At 45.1% G+C, this 18,076-nt stretch overlaps 1 protein-coding gene across 1 annotated transcript in view; it reads right to left on the bottom strand.

Annotated features, from left to right (window-relative positions):
• LOC149868013 (tetraspanin-36-like) overlaps positions 1-17,331 on the bottom strand; it is a 29,654-nt gene extending 12,323 nt beyond the window's left edge. Inside the window, exon 1 of the mRNA XM_090037784.1 lies at positions 17,182-17,331. Within this exon, the coding sequence (XP_089893910.1) occupies positions 17,182-17,241 (60 nt within the window). The 5' untranslated portion in view covers positions 17,242-17,331. The remainder of the gene's footprint in view (positions 1-17,181) is intronic.
• Positions 17,332-18,076: the final 745 nt, after the last annotated feature.

The following is an 18,076-nucleotide window of genomic DNA, read 5'->3' as shown; positions in this document are numbered from 1 at the left end:
ACACAATGGGAAATTAAATTTGGGTGCACTTAAGGCTGGCTTCCAAGTTGTCAGGACCTGCACACTTCAGTCTATGACTACACTGCAGACATCAAGACTGCAGCATGCAGAAAACACATCTGAGATGGCTTCAAACTAATCAGCTCAGGTACGGATAGCAATCCAGCCAGAGCAGCACTGAGCTCAACACACGATAATTTACCTTGTTTGATCGGTACCTCCGCTTTCAGGCTAGCTTAGGTATCCCTAGAACAGACCAGAGATGCTTCAGCAACTGCTCAGTAGGTGTATCTGAAACCCCCATGGGATTGTGCCCGTAAATCTTTTCTGTGATAGTTCCCAAAGCCATGTTGCAATTCCTCAATTCATAACTGAGAAAAACACTTGGCCAACAGTCCCACAGAGATAAGGGCTGTAGCAATGCCTGATATAATCTGATCAACAGCAAGGTTCCCGCAGCCCTGACCTGAAAGTTTTCTTTTTTATGGGCCTCTCGATATTTGGCCTTGCTGCTGGTACCACCAGCAAGTTGCCGGTTACTACAATTTGTGAGGGTAGTTTTGTGATGTGGAAAGCTAAACTGGAGTTAAACAGAGATCGCAATCTCATTTCACACAAACCTAATGCTACAAGGTCAGATTTGAGTCAATACCTAAAAAGGTCAAAAGCTCCCTGTTACATTGCCAGTCTAAGGACAATGATGAATCCTTTTCCAAGGAGCTCTGAGAAACGCCCGTCTAAAGCATACACCCAAACAGGTTCAAATCCAGTCAAAGTCAGTATTATGCTACTCAATTCTTTTACTGCCCTGCTGACAGTTTAAAAGTGGGAACAGTTTTATGGCAGCTTATGCCAATTTCCTATTAAAACGTCTCCACTTCAAATTGACACCGTTGCTAGCTCTACATGCCATCTCAGCCAAGAGGGGGAGAAACGAGTGCCCATGAACCTTTGTCCTCAATGCTCACGAGAGCAGGCCAGCCTCTCGCACAAGCCGTGGTTCTTGGAGCAACCGAGCAGAAATGGCTCGAGGAATCAGAAAGCAATTGGGGGCAGACACACTAACTGAGCATTACAATATACACTGAACTGCCCATTTCATTTTTGTGCCACAAGAGTTAGGAGTAAAATCTTATATCAAAGAGCATGACAGAAACGAAGTGCAGTTGCATGACTTCATGCAGCTGAGTTAATCTGTGATACTCCAAGGATTTAAAACCTGTCATTGTATAATGGCCTTAGAGAGCCACACGCTATAAACAGTCCCATGCTTCTAGCATAGGAGACAAAACAGCAGGACCAAATTCCTCCACTTCATCAACTAGACTTTGCAAGAGATTCTTAACACATGTAAATGTCGATGCATCCCCCAAGACATTCCTCACTTCCTGTTTGTTCGAGTCCCACGTTGTCAACTGTACCGCAACAGAAAAAGATGGGCAAAACGCATATGCTCTGTACACACACCAGGAGTCCTGAAAATATCTCAAGTAGGAACAAGTGGAATGGTGTAGTAACGGGTTTGACTGACACTGGATGAGACTTAACCAGCTGTATCTATACCACTTGTAAACTTCAGCAGAAAACTTGCATGTCAAGCAGGTCGCAAAAGATTTTCAGGCTGGTGTTGCTTCTCGGCTGTATTAGTAATACCACAAGCAGGGTCGTTCATGGCAAGTCAGAATTCTGCTTGAGAAAAAAAAAAACTGGGTAGTGAGACAGGAAGATGGATAGTATTGAGTGCAGCTCCTCACTTTCCCCATAAACTTAAATAAAGTGAGGATTTCACTCATATTCTTTAATACCAGTTGAGTGTTCAAAAGTGTTTGGAAAGATCAGTTTGCGTTTGGCTGGGGAACTGCTTCAGTTCTGGATAAACAACCTGTTCATGTTAAAGGAAGGGCCTCAGATTCAAACTCTGAAGGGAAGAGAAGAAATCATTTCAGAATACCGTTGCAATGATCACCCAGACCTGCCATATGATCACCTGGAGCCAAAGTACTGCCAATTACTGGTGAGGTTCAAAATCCAGATCTAAATTTCAGTGATAGTCTCTTTTCTCATTTTATCCAAATGTATTAGTCTGTCCTCAAAACAGAAGCAAAGCTTCTACGAACAAAGGGAGATGTTGACAAAGAATGAGCTTTTTGTGCTCCAAACAAAATTGAAAGAGAGTGGAAAGATGGAAGGGTAAAGTAGATCAAACTGTAAAAAAGATTAACAAATGAAAGAGCCAAGTCCAGACTAAGCTTTGCAGGGTCAAAGCGTCTATTGTGTGTGCATATTCAAACAACTGCTGAACTTCTGTAAATCTATCCAGTGATTTACCACAATTATTCCCAGTAATTCACACCTGATGGAAGTTTGTTCATTATTCACTCTAGAGCTTCAAGCACCCAGACAGGGAGCACAAAAAAATATTACTTGCCATCATGGTTCAGCAGAAAAAAAAAGTTACTGTACTAGGAATCAAGAGACGTGGGTTCTACTTTTGAATCCAAACAAGCTATTAAAGTTTCAGTACCTCGCTTTCCCCATCAATAATCCTTACTCCTCTCCTTTGTAAAGCATTTAAGACCTATGATGTATAGTAGACTAAGATCTATGATGTAAAATAGACACCATATTCACTCACATACTGCATTAACTCTTCCCCCCCCCGAAAAAGTCAGTCCTTCAAAATATACACATCCCAATTCAACAGGGAATTGGATTTTCTTTACTGGACTAGAAGCATGGAAAGATTGTGCTGCAAAATGGCTAGCCCTTGTCTCCAGCCAGCAAGCAAGCAAGCAAGCAAGCGAGCAGGTGCACAGTTCGGTGTTGTTAACCCTTTCACAGCTGCAGCTGAATTGGTAACAGTTTTTGGCTGGACTTTGTCCCTGCTTCTTGGTGGCTGAGAGAGAATGAGCCCTTTTTCTGCAACAATCCACAAAGAAGCCAGCTCTGGAAAAAAATCTCTTAGATTCTGCCTTCCAAAAACAAGGCATGCATCTTATTCAGAGGCCTGCAGTATGTGTGAAAAATACAGTGTTATTATGGGATCAACCCCACTGCACAAGGAATAAAATAATCAAGCAGTGTGCAAAACTACTTTCCCAGGAAGCTGAAAGTCACTCATCCCACATATGCAGCATCTACTGGCAAATTAACACTAGTTTCAAAAATCTGGATCAGTACCCAAGTGATTTGCTAACCATAAAGTTGGGATAAGTACATTACTACTAACATTACTCCTGGCAATTCACATGACCAGCTTAATTCAAAAGACTAAGATGCATTTCAAGAAAAGGCAGATATTGAAGGATACAGTTCAAGCAAGTAAACAAGATATATTTGGGTAGAGACAAAATTACCTCTTCCTAGTCAGAAAACTTCCTTTGTTTTTCCTTATGATTTGCTAAAGAAACAAACTCCTCCAACACATTTATATAGGGACCATGTAGTTCTAGGCGCTGAAGAATTCTGCAAGGCAGATGTCAAAAGATTTACTGAAAGCACTGTCACCAAGAGCAGGTGAAACTATCCAGGACTATCCAAACCAGGAATTTGCCTGTTAAAAATACTGCCAGTCACAGACTAAAAACTGCACAACTACAAGTCTCTAATATAGACTAGACAAGCAAAGCTAAGATTTGTATCAGAGTAGTTTAAATCTGCTCGAAACCACAGCTAAATCGCCACAGTGCAAATTTCAATATATGTCAGCACAGATTTCCACTGATAAAGCTAAGGCACTGGACAAGGCCTAATGAAGCTAGTCTGGATGTAGCTGATGAAGGAGGAAACTATGCATTTAGTTTTTTTATCATTCTACTCCATCACTACCTGCTGCATGTGGTGGTCATCTCTAGGATGCTTTATGGCTGCGAGGCATGGATGTTTAATGAGAAGTTGGAGAACAGAATTGAGGCATTTGAAACACATGTCTCATACACTAAGCACCAGACCAATGAGTCTGCCAAGCAGCAAATCAGTCAAGAAAACTGGAACCTATGAACCGTTGTTGGAGGTTATGCAATGAAGGAAGCTACAATGGCTTGGACACATCACAAGAAGGCAAAACACCCTTACCAAGACCATAATACAGGGCATAGTGGAGGGAAAGAGAAAAAGAAGTAGACTGAAGAAGAGCAGTGGAATCAATATTAAGGACTAGCCAGGGCTTCAAGGCTAGGGACAGACATTTCAAAGCCTGAGCTTGAATTGATTCAATCTTTGCAGATTAGTCTAACCTGGCTAGGCTGAACTTGTTTGTAAATGGACAGACATTCTCTCTGAGAAGCCAGAGGGTGGTAGAGCAGCCCTCCCTCCCTTGCACAGTGCTGAGCTGAGGGGAAGGTGGCCAGGCCCCAGAAGGACCTCTGATTAGGGAGGTCTGCCTGCACCATCCCAGGCTTTTCCCTGTTGCCAGACCCCAGGCCTGGGTTAGCACTCTGAGGCGGGTGGGGGGGGATGCTGCATGCAGTGCATACGATTGATGATACGGAGCTTTTCAAATTTCCCTCTCCCTGCTTCTATATACTGTGTGCAGAAAACTGATGGCCAGCAAGCCAGCAGAGGGCTGATAACAGTGATTATCCCCTCATCAGCAAAACACTAGGCTCTCTCCATTAGTTCTAACTCTTCTTAAACAGCTTGCCAGCTGACCTGTTGATTAGTTCCAAATAGCCCTAAGTGGTCACTGTTCTCTCTGCCTGTCCCAGTGAAATTGGAGAGAGAAATGCACAGACACCTCTCAGCATTAGCTAGCATACCATGTGCTTAGGGTCCATGCTGTGGAAGACAGGAGTTGGGGGGAAATTCCTGCTTAAGCAGTGAGCAGTGAGGGGGGGTAGGGCAGGGGGAAGCCAGGCAGACCCTGCTGGGTCTGCAGTCTCTGCCAGAGCTGCAGCCAGGGAACAGAGGGGAAGGACCAGCTCTTCTGTGGAGCAGAGAGCCCCACCCAGCCCAGAGGACATGCTGGGATGCTGGGGGTGTTTGGTTTATCTCAAACCAGCAAGGGATCTGGGATAGATATCACATAAACTGGCTTGACCCAAATCAGTTAAGTCTAATACTACATTCAACCAGGTTTATCTCAAATTGGTTTCAGCCATTTTCAAACTGGTTTATGTGCATTGAACATCTATTCTGTTACAGGTTTAAACCAGTTTCTGATGACTTAAACCAGTTTGTGTGTAAGGTCTGTCCCTAGCCCAAACAGAGTGCACAGAGCTAGCCAAACGCAAGGCGGAGTGGAGGAGGGATGTTACAGCATCTAAGGTGCCTCAATCGTCACAGCAGCCTCAGGACTGACTTGACTCTATTTAAAGTCACTGTAATAATGGTAAGAGGTATGGTTGGCCTATGTAGGGCAACATCCTAACACTACCCCCAGAAGGACTCCACAGCCTGCTAAGTCTTCCCGTGAAGCATCTTGTGTTTTGTTCACATCCCTGAACAACAATTCCCATAAAAGCAGCTAAAGAGATGGTCAAAAATGAAAAGCCTTGTCAGAAAATCCCCTTCTCTAACAGCTGAGCTGAGAAACAAAGCCATGACTATTGCTGCTGCCACAGCCATAATGGCTTGGATTGTTTGGCCAGCTAGATCCAAGGGTTTTTGTTCCCTAGCTCCTGCCTCTATTAAACTGAAAGAAAATAGGTTTTTAAATGATCAGGGAGTAAAAAAACCAACTAACTAGGGTTTAGAGGAAATGGAGCCAAGCAAGGGTAGATCAATACTAACCTCATTTTCCTAAGCTGACTGTCAGTGACGCACGGTACATTTCTGATTCATCAGGCCCAATTTTCCATTACCTCCACCTTGGGAATATTCAGATCTGCAGGCCTACAGCTACATAATGGGCAGATCTGGGGCTGCAGGGAGCTGTACCCCCTTTCTGGTAGCATAATTAACTAGGGCAAGGCAAGATGAGCACCATCCCTGGCCACTGATTTAGAGGTAGCAACATCAGCTACCTTGTTAGCCGTGTTGGTCCCAGGGCACACTGGGAAATGTGATCAGGAATCTCCCTTCTGCTGCTGTGATTGGCAGTATGGGGCCAAGCAGCCGTCCCATCCTCTGCTGGGTGGGGCAAGCGACAGGACAGGACAGGGCTGGACCCTTCCCTGGCTTCCAGACATGAATTGAGTCAACTGGGTGCCGTGTCCTCCTGGAGCACGGTGGGGAGGGGCAGGCAGGGTACTGGGACATGACGGGGCAGGGAAGTGCAGATGGGGACCAGCTCAGGAAGAGGAACCAAGCAGCCTAGCCCTGAAAGGACCGGGCCCTTGGTTGAATTGCGACTCTTTCCAAGCTGGGCAGGCACCCACTGCCTCCTGCCAATCACAGAACCCAAGGGCCCAATCCTGTCCACAGCCCTTTTTCCCCCCCACAAATTCTAGTAATTTAACCCTGGTTGTCCCTAAATTATTTTCCTCCCAGAGTAGCATTTTTTCTCTTGAACTTCTGTACACTTTTGTTTTCTAGCTGGAGAAACTGCATGTCTGTACATGGCCTTTCTTTGCCATGTACAAGCCCTTGAAAGATTCTGCCTGGTCACAAGGTGACTTTAATTTTGACTTTTAATTACTCCTTGGCAGCATCATTCCTTGCATTTGTCTTAACAGCTCTCCGAGAGAGATGGGCAATGCACAGCTACTTGGTGGAAGGGGATGGGCGTTTTCAGGATGAAGGAAGTATGGCTTGGTGTGGCTTTCTCTAGGGAAGCTTTGGATTCATGAGGTTTGCAGGCCATGCAGAACACATGACTCCAGCTTGTTTTCTCCTGCAGTACGAACTTCAGAGCAACTCATTAAATCTCCTCAGAACTTCAAGCGAGTGTGAAATCAGACTGCGTAGGATGAGCAACGTGAAGTTCAGATATTTAATAGCAACTAATTTGTGGCTTGAGCAGTGGGTCTCAAAGCTACAAAGTTTTAATTAGACCTGATTTTTGTTTAAACAGTTTCAGCACAGATTTGTCACAACTTTCATGAGAATCGCCAAACAAAACTGAATAGTGCCAAAACCTTTGTTCTGAAATCCTCTCGTTTCTGATCTAGTGAAAAAGTAGCCGGCAGTTTAACAGAGCCTATTGTTACAAAGTCACAAGGGAACTCTTCAAAGCACATTTCTAACTGCATCAGTCATTCAGTACGATCAAGGCCCATGTTTCAGCCAGCTTTGCAAATATAACAGGGCTTAAATAGCTCCATTAGGAGAAAGTCATGGCCACAGAGGAACAAACTCAATCCCAGAGGGGTTTAAGGCTTTTTCAACCATCATCTGCACTTGCGTCAGAAATTTACCTCGACATAAAAATGCTTCGATATAAAGCTCATGAGACTATAGTCTGTGTAATGGCCATTAATCGCACAGAAAAGGTAAAGGGGAAGTGATGTAACAACGCATAACAGGATAGGCTGCAAGGGTCCGGAGAATCCAGTTCGCAAACCTGTTGTGATAGCTTCTCCGAGTGCTCACTGTCCCGACGTCACTGCAGTAGGATGGCACTGGTATGCTGCCTCCACAAAGGAAACGCACTGCACAGAAATGTTGTTTTACTGGCATTGTGAGCAGTCATAATAGAGGCTTTAGCCTGCTTTTCCTCCTTCCCCCCGTGCACACAGGTAGGTTAATAACTCAGATTACTGATATGTGCAATTTCTCCATAGTATAGGAGACAGCAATAGAAGCTTCCCCACCAGCAATGCTTCACCAAGAGCCACCTTTAGAAATGAGAAAAACCTCACTCCTCATCCCCACTTAGGAAACAAGTTGGGAATTATGACTTTGGGGGAAGGATGTACTGTGGACACAAATCTATCAATACATGGTTGAGACAGGTCAGTCACTGATGTCTCCCAAACTGCCCTATAGCTCATTAGCAGTCTCTTGAGCCCATCTTCTACAAACATTGCTTATGATTAAGGATTAGATTTGATAACCCAGGAGACCTCTTTCCATTCCTGTGTATTACATTCTGCTTTATATTTGCCTAGATGAAAGTGCTGTCTTTCCAAGACAAGTCTGATAGTTGAGCAAATAAAAAAAAATCTAGTCCACCACAAAAAGTAAGAGCTAAATCTTAAGCACAGTGGAAATCTGCTATCTATATTGGTCACTGTACATAGTACATGACCAGCTCTTGCTGATCTCTGAAACAGTACGATTAGTGAAGTCTTATAGCACGGCTTCATGAAAAGTTACTATCAGGCAAACTACAGCGGAGTAGCAGACATGCAACAAACCGCCTGTAAGGTAGCTCACCCCATTTCCATTGAGAAGCAAGCTATTTCACATTTATTGCGATGCAGAACATGCATGCAGGCAGTTACTGCAGAGTACCCGACATACTGCAAGTTCACACTAGGATTTGCCTCATGGTAGTTTGTTCAGAAGCCCCAACCTGGGAAGAAGTCAATACTTAATTGTAATGGAAAGAACATGGGAATTAGCTAAGCCAATAATGGCAGGCAGTTCTTTCTGTCAGCAACAGTGTAAGGTAGGATACCAGGTACACCACTGTTGTAAAACTATTCCATCCGGTGTTACCAAATCTAACCAAGGAGCACAATAAGCCTATTAGAGCTTAGTAATGTCATGTAAAGATCTAGTGATCTTAATACAGGTTTGACCCTCTTACAGTGGGGTAAAAGAAAACACCACAATTCTTTAGCACTTGCATTTAGGACCTACCTTGAACCTACTACCAAACAGCCAGTCTCCAACTGGATCTCCAGGTGTCAAAAAAACCCTGCCCTGCTGCAAGTGAGCATGGCACACAGGTGCACGTGCACAGTTTGTGGTGCTTCAAATGGCTTTGAGGAACCACAAACTGTGCACATAGACTCATGGGGACCTGCCCTAAGAGGATGAAGGACACCAAACTGCAAGCTAAACACACCAGAACAATTGCTTGCTAAAAGACTTGCAGCATGTCCACAACAGCGCCAAATATGAAATCCAGACCTTCCAATTCCCAGTCTAATGCCTTCACACTGGTGCATAATAACTGTCAAACCATAAGGCCAAGAGCAACCCCCAGATTTCTGCATTCAAATTAGGTCAAAAAACAAAGTTCAATCAACCTGACAAGTGACTTCAATGAAAATAAACCACTTCACATCAGGATCTTAAGATGTTTAACAGGAACTGTTTACCTATCCCCATAGAGCACCTACCAACTTGGATTTTCCTAAAGTACACACAAAACTTTTTGATTTCAAGCACAAGTAAATGAAAGAAAAACCTTTTACTGAAATACTGAAAAAAAAATCCTTATCACTGCTTTATTCATTTTTCAGATAAAGGTCTCACATGTTCACATTTGTTTCATGTAAACTAAAAACCTGTATAGCATTTAATGAGACAACTCCAGGAAGCATTGAAGTCAGGGTAGCAATGAATTAACATCACTAATTCTCCAGTGAGGAGAGTCACATCTTATCTGCAGTCTTCTACAAATTCTACCCGTCAGACTTGCTAGTACATGTATTTAGGAATTGCATCGCCTGATGTCTTGACCAATGCATGGGAGCACATCGAAGACCTTAAGCAAAATAAATTCAGGTGTCATCAACAGAAGTTCACTGCATGGTCCTGGCTGTTCACTACATTTTGAGTCTCAGTCATACCCGGGGAATTCTTTTCAACATCTCTGCTGTTTCTGTCCGAGTGAAACTTCAGCCAGTTTAATCAAGTGTAAAATGGAAAGCACTTTCCCAGCTCATCTGGAACTCGTCACTCCATAGTGCTAGAGGGCTTTAAGACCTTTAACGTGTCTCAGACCTACTTGGGTGCATGGGACCTTTTTGCAAATAAACTTTTCCTGAGGCCTGAGAGACAACATGGAGCACAATGAGGAAATGCTCATCTCACAACCTTGCACAGCACACCTCTAAGCCTACCAGACACTTTAGAACAGGCAGCAAGGTTTAAAACAGCCGGCTAGTCCTTTCTTCTAGTCTTGGAAACACAAAGGATACAATGATGGATTAAGCCTGGATTGAACAGGCAAGATACTCAAGGGCCTTTAACTCTCTCCAAATATTAACCCCATCAAATGTAAAAACAGCAACTGGGGATTAATACAGAATAGAAAGACAAGCCCTCCTCTACTCCCAAGAAACACAAGCTACAAATGCACAGATAAACAACAAACCAGTACCTGCTTAAAAAAACCCACAAGCTGGATCTGGAGTCTTACTTTCTGTTGTCCCTGCCTTCAGGTAGCCTGAAAATGCTGCTATACTCTGAGAAGTTACTGTATATCCGTGTTGTTGCTGATCTCTTTTTTTAGGCTCTCAGTGAACTGAAAATGACATTTGCTCAATTTAAAAGCAATAGATTATTTTTCCAACTCCCACTGCTGGAGTCTACAAATTGACTTGTGCTCTTTTTGTCTCTTAGAGCATCACTACCAATAAGAGGGTGATGTTCTGGCCCACATATCCTGGCTGACAGTCCCTGATGATGGATGAGACAGAACACCTTGCTCTTCCAGCATTTTGTTGGGTCCTCAAGACTGAGAATAAAAATATACATTATGTCACTGAAGGGAGTAGCAATGGCTCAAAGCTTCTTATGCAGACTTGCTTTGGGAAAGGTGATCCACTAAAGGGAAATGATACCATGGGCCAGATCCAGCTCCAAGCACTGTCATCTGGCCCGCAGGGCTCCCCACACATCCATGCAGTGCCCTGAGGGCTGTGGCCCTGCACATTAGATTGGGACCCCACCCCACACTGCATACCCAATCTCGGTGTGTGGGGCTGGGTGGGGCAGCATGGGTGCATCCAGCACAAAGGGCTGGGTGGGGCAGCATAGGGCCCCAATCCCGGTGCACAGGGGTACTAACTAAGAGTGTGCAGGGCCCAGTCTTGGTGCGCAGGGTCCTATCTAGCCCTTGGGCCATCCCCCACCACTCATCTGGCCAAAGGTTGAGCCAGCTCCACTGGCTTAACGCACCCGTGCCAAGAGTAGAGTAAGAGCTTGGCACTTTTACAGACTTCGTATTGTAGCAGCAAGATAGCCAAGCCCCAAGGGCAAACCACAACATCCAAAAACCTTTTTCTTAATATATCAATACATCCTTACTGAACAGTTGGTAGGGGCTTACAGCTCAACCTCTGCTCCTGGAAGGGGTAAAAAATTCCCATCATTCCTTTACCATACACAGGAGAGAAGGGCTGAAACAGCAGCATGGGGCAAGGGAGACTGTTACTGCCTGCCGCACATCTACCATCATGCCCCATTACCTCTGCTTGGTTTGCAAACTCTTTGGAGCAGGGACTGTCACGCTCTACAGTGGATCCTCAGTTTCAGGTATGGCTTGCAGGTGCCACAGGACAAATAACAATAAAAGCCATTGTCTTCCTTAAAACTGCTCCCTTCTAGTGTAGGGCATCCCCTAAATAATAAACACTGCTTTCTTAAAACCTCTGTCTTCCCCAGGAGGGGGGTGAAGAAAGAAAAACAAACCATCATTTTCTTCAAGGACCACACAATTGTTTAAGTTCCTCTTCAACTGCTGAAGCAGTTAAACAATGTTCAAATGCCAGCATAAGCAATGATGTCAGTGAAACTAAGTAATCAAGAGAAGAGCTGTGGTTACAGCCAAGGAGACTAAGGTAACAGGAACAGGTTACTTCCTTCTTTGGAACGACCTATGGTAATACTGCCAAGGAGTACTGTAATCTGCTCAAGTTATTTACCACATGTGTGTCTGGGCAGAGATATTATATGGCAAAAGGAAAGGACAGCTTATAGTTCATAGGTGGAACACACTATTTCCAAAGAATATCTCTCTGTTCATACTCTCGGTCCGTGTTTTCTCCTTTCTAGAGAGAAAAGTCCTACTGTCCCTGTGGGCCAACTTTAGTTCCACTGAAGAAGGAATGGTCTCTTATTCCAGGACTGATATTGGGTCTACTGATATGACTAAGGGTTGTAAGATCCTTTGCAAAATCCAAAAGAAATTCAGGCGCAAGCATTTTCTAAAGCCCTACTCTCAGCTCAATCATGTTTCTGTCTGTAACCAAGTCCTATGCACGCCTCAGTGGCATCTGACTGTCTGTAACTTAGGGCCAGATGGAAAACTTGGAAAGCCTGATTTACTCTAAAAACAAGCTCACAGCTTGCCCATTTTGCTGCTGTTATACACACCACTGCTCATGTAGGCCAAACTCTGTGTGTAAACGAAGATCCAGCTGGAGAGGATGGATGGAGTGGGATGGCAAAGGGCTTGAGCAGCCATGGCTAAGCACCTAAATGGCTCAAGCACCCATTGGTCCCAATAAACTTATCCTTCACAGTACAATATCCATAGAACTGATTGTTTCAACTCTTGAGGAAGACTTATTTATAATAGCTGTTGATAGACCTGGCCTATGGCAATGATCTGTGATCCCAAACAGGATGTACTGTCAGGGTTTTATGTTTTTGGTTTTGGGGGGGGTTGGGGTGGGGAACAGGTGTTGAAAAAACAGAATTGTAGGTCACTTCTAAGTAGTAACTCCTGCCTCAGCAGGAATTATTGCTACACCTTATTTGATAGGTACACGGTGAATTATTTCCCACAGTCATTTTAAAGTTGTGCAAGATCTGCAGTTGTTCTGTTGTTAGGTAAAAACTACTGCTCAGAGGTGAGTGGAAATGCTGACATACTAATATCTCTGTGAGAGGCTTTAGATCATTATCAACATGTGTGGTAAGACCTACTTCGGGAAAAAAAAAAAGCATTCTAACGGGAGATGGTGAGGACAAGAAAGAGTTGAAAAGTCAACATTTCCTTCACCAGCTCCCAAAACCTGAATTCTGAGTTCTGCCTTTCCTTTGCATGAGCTGGAAGTAACTAACTGGTTTTTCAGATTTTCAATTCATGAGTTGGAAGTTACTAACATATATAATCATCTTTGCTAAAGATTTCATTAAGCTACTGCGCACTCGTATCTAAATGCACTAGAGTATCAAGAAGCTGAATGCAGGGCTCATCTGAGTCACCTTAAGCTCAGATGCTAGAAACCTGCATAAGGCAACACAACAAATACTGCTTTACTTCTTACTCTGGGCGATAGCTGGACCTCTTGGTGCCTTCAGCTAGAATAAAGGGGGTTTAAAGCACTCCTCTGGGATTAAGAGTAGCAGAACTGATTTTCCACAAAGAAATGCAGGAAAGAAAAATGAGATGAAAGGCTAGGCCAGGTGTTTGAATTGCCAGTAAAGTCAATCATGCGAAGGAAACAACTTTGGTGTATATCTACTGTGTGGGAGTTCTGCTCAAGTTGAAATTTCCACCAATTTGGAATGAGGGACTGCAGTCTCTCTATGTATTTCAATAGACAAACACCACACGCACAGTCAACTGCAAAAAACCCCCCAAAAAACAAAAACAAACTATAACCTTTTTTCCCCCCCATGAAACAGATGCTGTGAGTATTTGCTGTTCCTAATCATGCTCAATGGCTATTTATCCCTTGGCTACCAAGTAGATAACCAACTTTTTAATAAACCTAGTCCATGTATCCTCTCAATCCTAATATGAAGTAGGCAGTCTATAATCCTCCTACATGCTGAAACATCTGACTGTTATGGTTTTGGTCACATGCTTTCTGAGTTCTCCCTCATAAACACTAATGAGTGTAATACTGCTTGCTTAATTACTGGCTCATAAATAAGGAATACGCCTACTCAATTTTTAATGCAGCATGGAAACAATCCCCTTATCGGGGTGTCCCTTTAGTCTTGATTTACACTAACAGTCCAGAGGTAAAGCCAGATGTAGAAATATAGTGCCTGATCCAAAGCCCCAGGCAGGTCAGTGAAAAGATTCCTAGGGACTGCATTCAGCTCTCTCTCAAGCCCAGGCCCTTCCTTCTGAGGCTGGCTTTCTTGATTTTCTCCCTGCAGGGCCTTCTTGTCCCTTCTATAATTCTCTCTTGCTTCAGAAAACTCTCTTTTCCAATCTAGAGGTGAGACCTATGTGGTTGGGCTGCAAGGGGTAGCCAGTAGAATAACTCTCTATGCAGATCCTAAAAGCTGGCTTCATAGCCCCTGACCTCTTGCAGGTGCTGAACAGTGTGCTTAATGAGTCTCAAATGCTTTTTTGTGGAAAATTCTGATATCTTTAGTAAGAATTTGACCCATCAGCAGCATCACTCCCACTTTCCCACATCAGGCTCAACTCTGCCCCTTCTCTTATACATGCATATACATTCCATGAGCTACAAATATCCATGAGATTCATATGAATCCCATAGGAAGGCCTATTTGTTACACACCAGCCACCCATGGACCAAGCCCTACAAACAACTTAAGCCCAACTGTTTCTAGAGTAGGGGCAACAAATGTGTAAGATTACTTGGGGCAACTAAAGATAAAACAGGGACAGGAGCGTGGGGCAAAGGTAAACAGCAAGTGCTCCATGGGGACACACCAAGCAGAGCACGCCTCCCAGCGCCAGTCCCCCTTGAACAAGTCCAAAGAGCCAGGGAACATCACCCAGTAAGTACTGCCTGGAGACACACACAGGAAAACAGCCCCATGCTCACTGGGGTTTCCCCTGCCAGGAGTCCCCTTCCTGGGCTGGTGGATGACAAGCATGGCCAGAGCCAGGAGGTCCCAGGACTTGCTGGGGCAACAGATAGGGAGTGCATAAAAGACAATGTGTGGGGAGAAGTGCAGCCAGAATCCCAGCAGGAAGGCCCAGAGGAGGTAAAGGGGTGACAGTCTGGTGCACTCAAAGTAGGCATGCGCCAGGGAATCCAAAAACATGGAAACTGCTTCCCATTATCAATACTGATGACTTGGAGTCAACAGGAGTTACACATGCAGATCTGGCTTAAAACTGAACTGTCAAAGCTGAGTTTTGGTCCCCACCAATGGTTCCACAGAGGGACTGTGTATTAAAACACTCAATAAGACAAACTGTCTTTCATACATTTAGCAACTAATTATTCCCTTTTTAGCACAGGGAATTATGTTCCATGAGGTTTCAAGCCCTCAGCACAGTTGACCACAATTTCAGGAAACCTTATATCTATTAATTAAATGTTTGTACTACAGGGCTTACTTCCTTCCACTGACTAGTGAACTACTCAAATTTTTCCATATGGCAGGAAAGTCTCACAGTACTTATTGGAATCACTTTGGACATCATTACTGAGCACTTCATTACAGGATTACAGTCATAGTCATGAGGCTGACCACTAAAAAGGAGCACAGTCAAAGGCTGCTGAGTACAGTCTTGACTTGCTGGTCACTGTTGTTATTGCTGAAAGGATCCAAAGAAGTAGAACTGGAACAAAATTCTGCCTCAGGCTCTTCTTGATTGACTTTCATCACAGCTATTTTCCCCCCAATCTGCCAGTAGAGAGAAGCAAACATCTGTATTCTACCTTTATCTGTTCAAAAAAAAAAAAAAAAAAACCCAAAACATAATAAGAAGCCTGAAAACTCTTGAGGAAGATAAAAGACAGTGTGCCCCTAGCACTAGTGCGCCACTCTTTCACCTGACATGAGACTCGAATTAGCTGCATGCAGCAGATCTAGCCGTGTGTTACCTTGCTCTACTACTTTTTGAAACTAAGTCATCCCCCACACATACTTGGCAAATATATAAATTATATAAATGGATGAAAACATTTCAACAAGGACTGCGTTTACAAGTAATGTATATGTAACCAACCCTAGTTAACCGAATGCTTCAACCAACTGCTTGACTGCAAGTCCTGGTTAACCAAAGTGTGGTCATGTCCCCAAACATTAACAGGCTCAGTTCATTTCTGTCTCATTCAGCCAGAACTTCAATCAGTCAAATAATGCTGATGTTGTAACATATGCCTTTCAGTTACTCATGTCCATTAACCTTGAAGAAACCGAAGGGCCAAGGCACCGTCTCCATTTGAACACGTTCATCTGAGAGACGTAAACAGTCAGCTCCTCGACTTCCCTCGGGGTCAGGTTCCAAATGTTCTCTCTACAAAACCCAAGATAAAACCCAGCGACGCACCTGAGCTGTAACACAGATACAGATCTGAACTCTCCCGGAGTTTACAGCCTTTCATCAAATAAATACATGGTCAAGGGTGCTTCACCTAAGTTTTTAAGTTTCACACGAGAACTGAATCAGTATACCACCCGCCCCAGAAAAAAGGCTATGTAAGCAGAGGTGCCAGCTCTAGGTTTTAAGCACATGCCAGGCTCAGCAAAGTCTAAAATCCATGCGTATTTTTAACAGTGAAACTTGAGGGTTTTCCATTTAAATTATGCCAACACTAATACAGCTGAACTCTTTGGTTACAAGAGTGGAAATGAAGTACAGCTGCCAGAACCACTAAGCAGTCTCTGGATGGTTTTATTTGCTTTCCTGCGGATACAGCAAGAGTTCTCCAGCCATTTCATTCCTTTAATCAGTTATAAGAATTAAAATCTTCTCACAGGCATGCTTTTCTTTTCCATATACCCCAACCTCCCTCTCAATTGGTGCTGACACTGTTTGGTTTTGCAGACCACACAAAGGCAATCCACAAACCAGAGCTGGGGAGCCACAGGTAAGAAATATGTACTTCAGGTCTAAGTCCTCTCTGGCAATTCCCAGGAAGGCTTAGCATTTCTGGGCTGCAACAACAGCAATCAGTTCACAACCAGACAGCGAAAAGGAATGGGATGAACTTGCTTGGCGCAGGGAGCCCCCGCGTCCCTCCAGCAGCAAGAGCTGCAATGAGTGTGCAAAAAGGTACAGACACCCCCAAACACCCCCACACAAAACCATTATTCCCTGTGGGGCCAATGGAGTCCAAGCAAACCAAAAGTTTTTCTTCTCCTTAAAGAAACCACCGCTCACAAGTCACTCAGTACCTTCAGAAGCCACTGCAGGTTTTGCTGGTCTAATACAAGCTCTCTCTACTCCCAGTCCGGATTGCCTTTTCCCCTAGACCAATGCGGCTACACCCTGGATACTCGGCTGCAGGTCTGCCATTTGTGTCACCCACAAGTTAAAAGACGGGTGTTAAGCACACCGAGGAGAAAGGCTCGCAACAAACCGGCGGTGACTGATCATCACTGAGAAAACGAGAACGAAACCCCAGCTCGCAAATCACCTCACGCCCTCAGAGCCCCACTCAGTGCAGCAGCAGCAGCAAGTTGAGACGAGAGCTGGCTCCCGCAGGGCTCAGCCCCGGGGCCGGGACCCACCCAGAAGACGAGGCTGAGCAGCAGCAGCACGGTCTTGGAGGTGATCACGCCGCAGTCCATGGCTCCGTCTGCGCCGTGCCGGGCCGAGCTGGGCCGGGCCGCGGGTTGCAGGCCCCGCCCCCCGGGCGCCCGCCGGCCGCGGCAGCGTCAAGCGGTGCCAGGCGCGGGTGACGGCGCTCCCGAGGCCCAGCAGGTTCTTGGGGGAAGTCTGGGACTTTCTATTAGACCAACTCCAAGGATTCGTCCAACGATGTAGTGGGTGTGGTGTAGAAGTAACAGGTTTACCCCAAGAGGCTTGTCCGCCTGTGCGCTTAGCCCAACGCAGCGACAACCAGCACCCCTGAAATAACAGGTAGAAAAAACCCAAGTCATTCTCAGAGAGCGTCGGCCTGCTCCGGGGGTTGCTGTCAGTCCCTTTTTAGGGCAGCTTGGCTGGGAATAGCTACCGGGGGGCAGGGGGTGGCGGGGAGAGCGTGGGACACTTCGGGGAGGGGAGACCTTCCTCGGCAGGGCTGCTCGGGGAAGCTTGTACGCCTAGTTCGATAAAAGCCGTGGCCCAGGGCCTGTGACGCCCAGCGTGTCTCTTCAGGGTTTTGCTTTATCCAGGGAAAGACAACAGAAGACAAAGCAGGTTCCTCCTGACTAGACAGGGACCTACTGGGATGCTGGCCCTCGGGCAACACACGCACGAGAGCGCCCAGACAGGCTCACAACCCCGGGGCCAGGTCTCGGGGCCCTCAGCGTCCCTCCTGAGGGCTTGAGGCAAGTCCCAGACGCCCGCCCACCCCTCTGCCTTTTTGTGGGGAAATGTGATACGTGGTTCAGATTTGTGTATTCCTGTCCATGCCTCCAAGATGAGCACCTCTTGGCCAATTCGGTAGGGAGCAGAGAAACT

This window comes from Crocodylus siamensis, chromosome 3, assembly GCF_052110815.1.
Source record: "Crocodylus siamensis isolate JL-2025a chromosome 3, ASM5211081v1, whole genome shotgun sequence".
Lineage (NCBI taxonomy): Eukaryota > Metazoa > Chordata > Crocodylia > Crocodylidae > Crocodylus > Crocodylus siamensis.
This window is presented reverse-complemented; position numbering and strand designations above follow the sequence as displayed.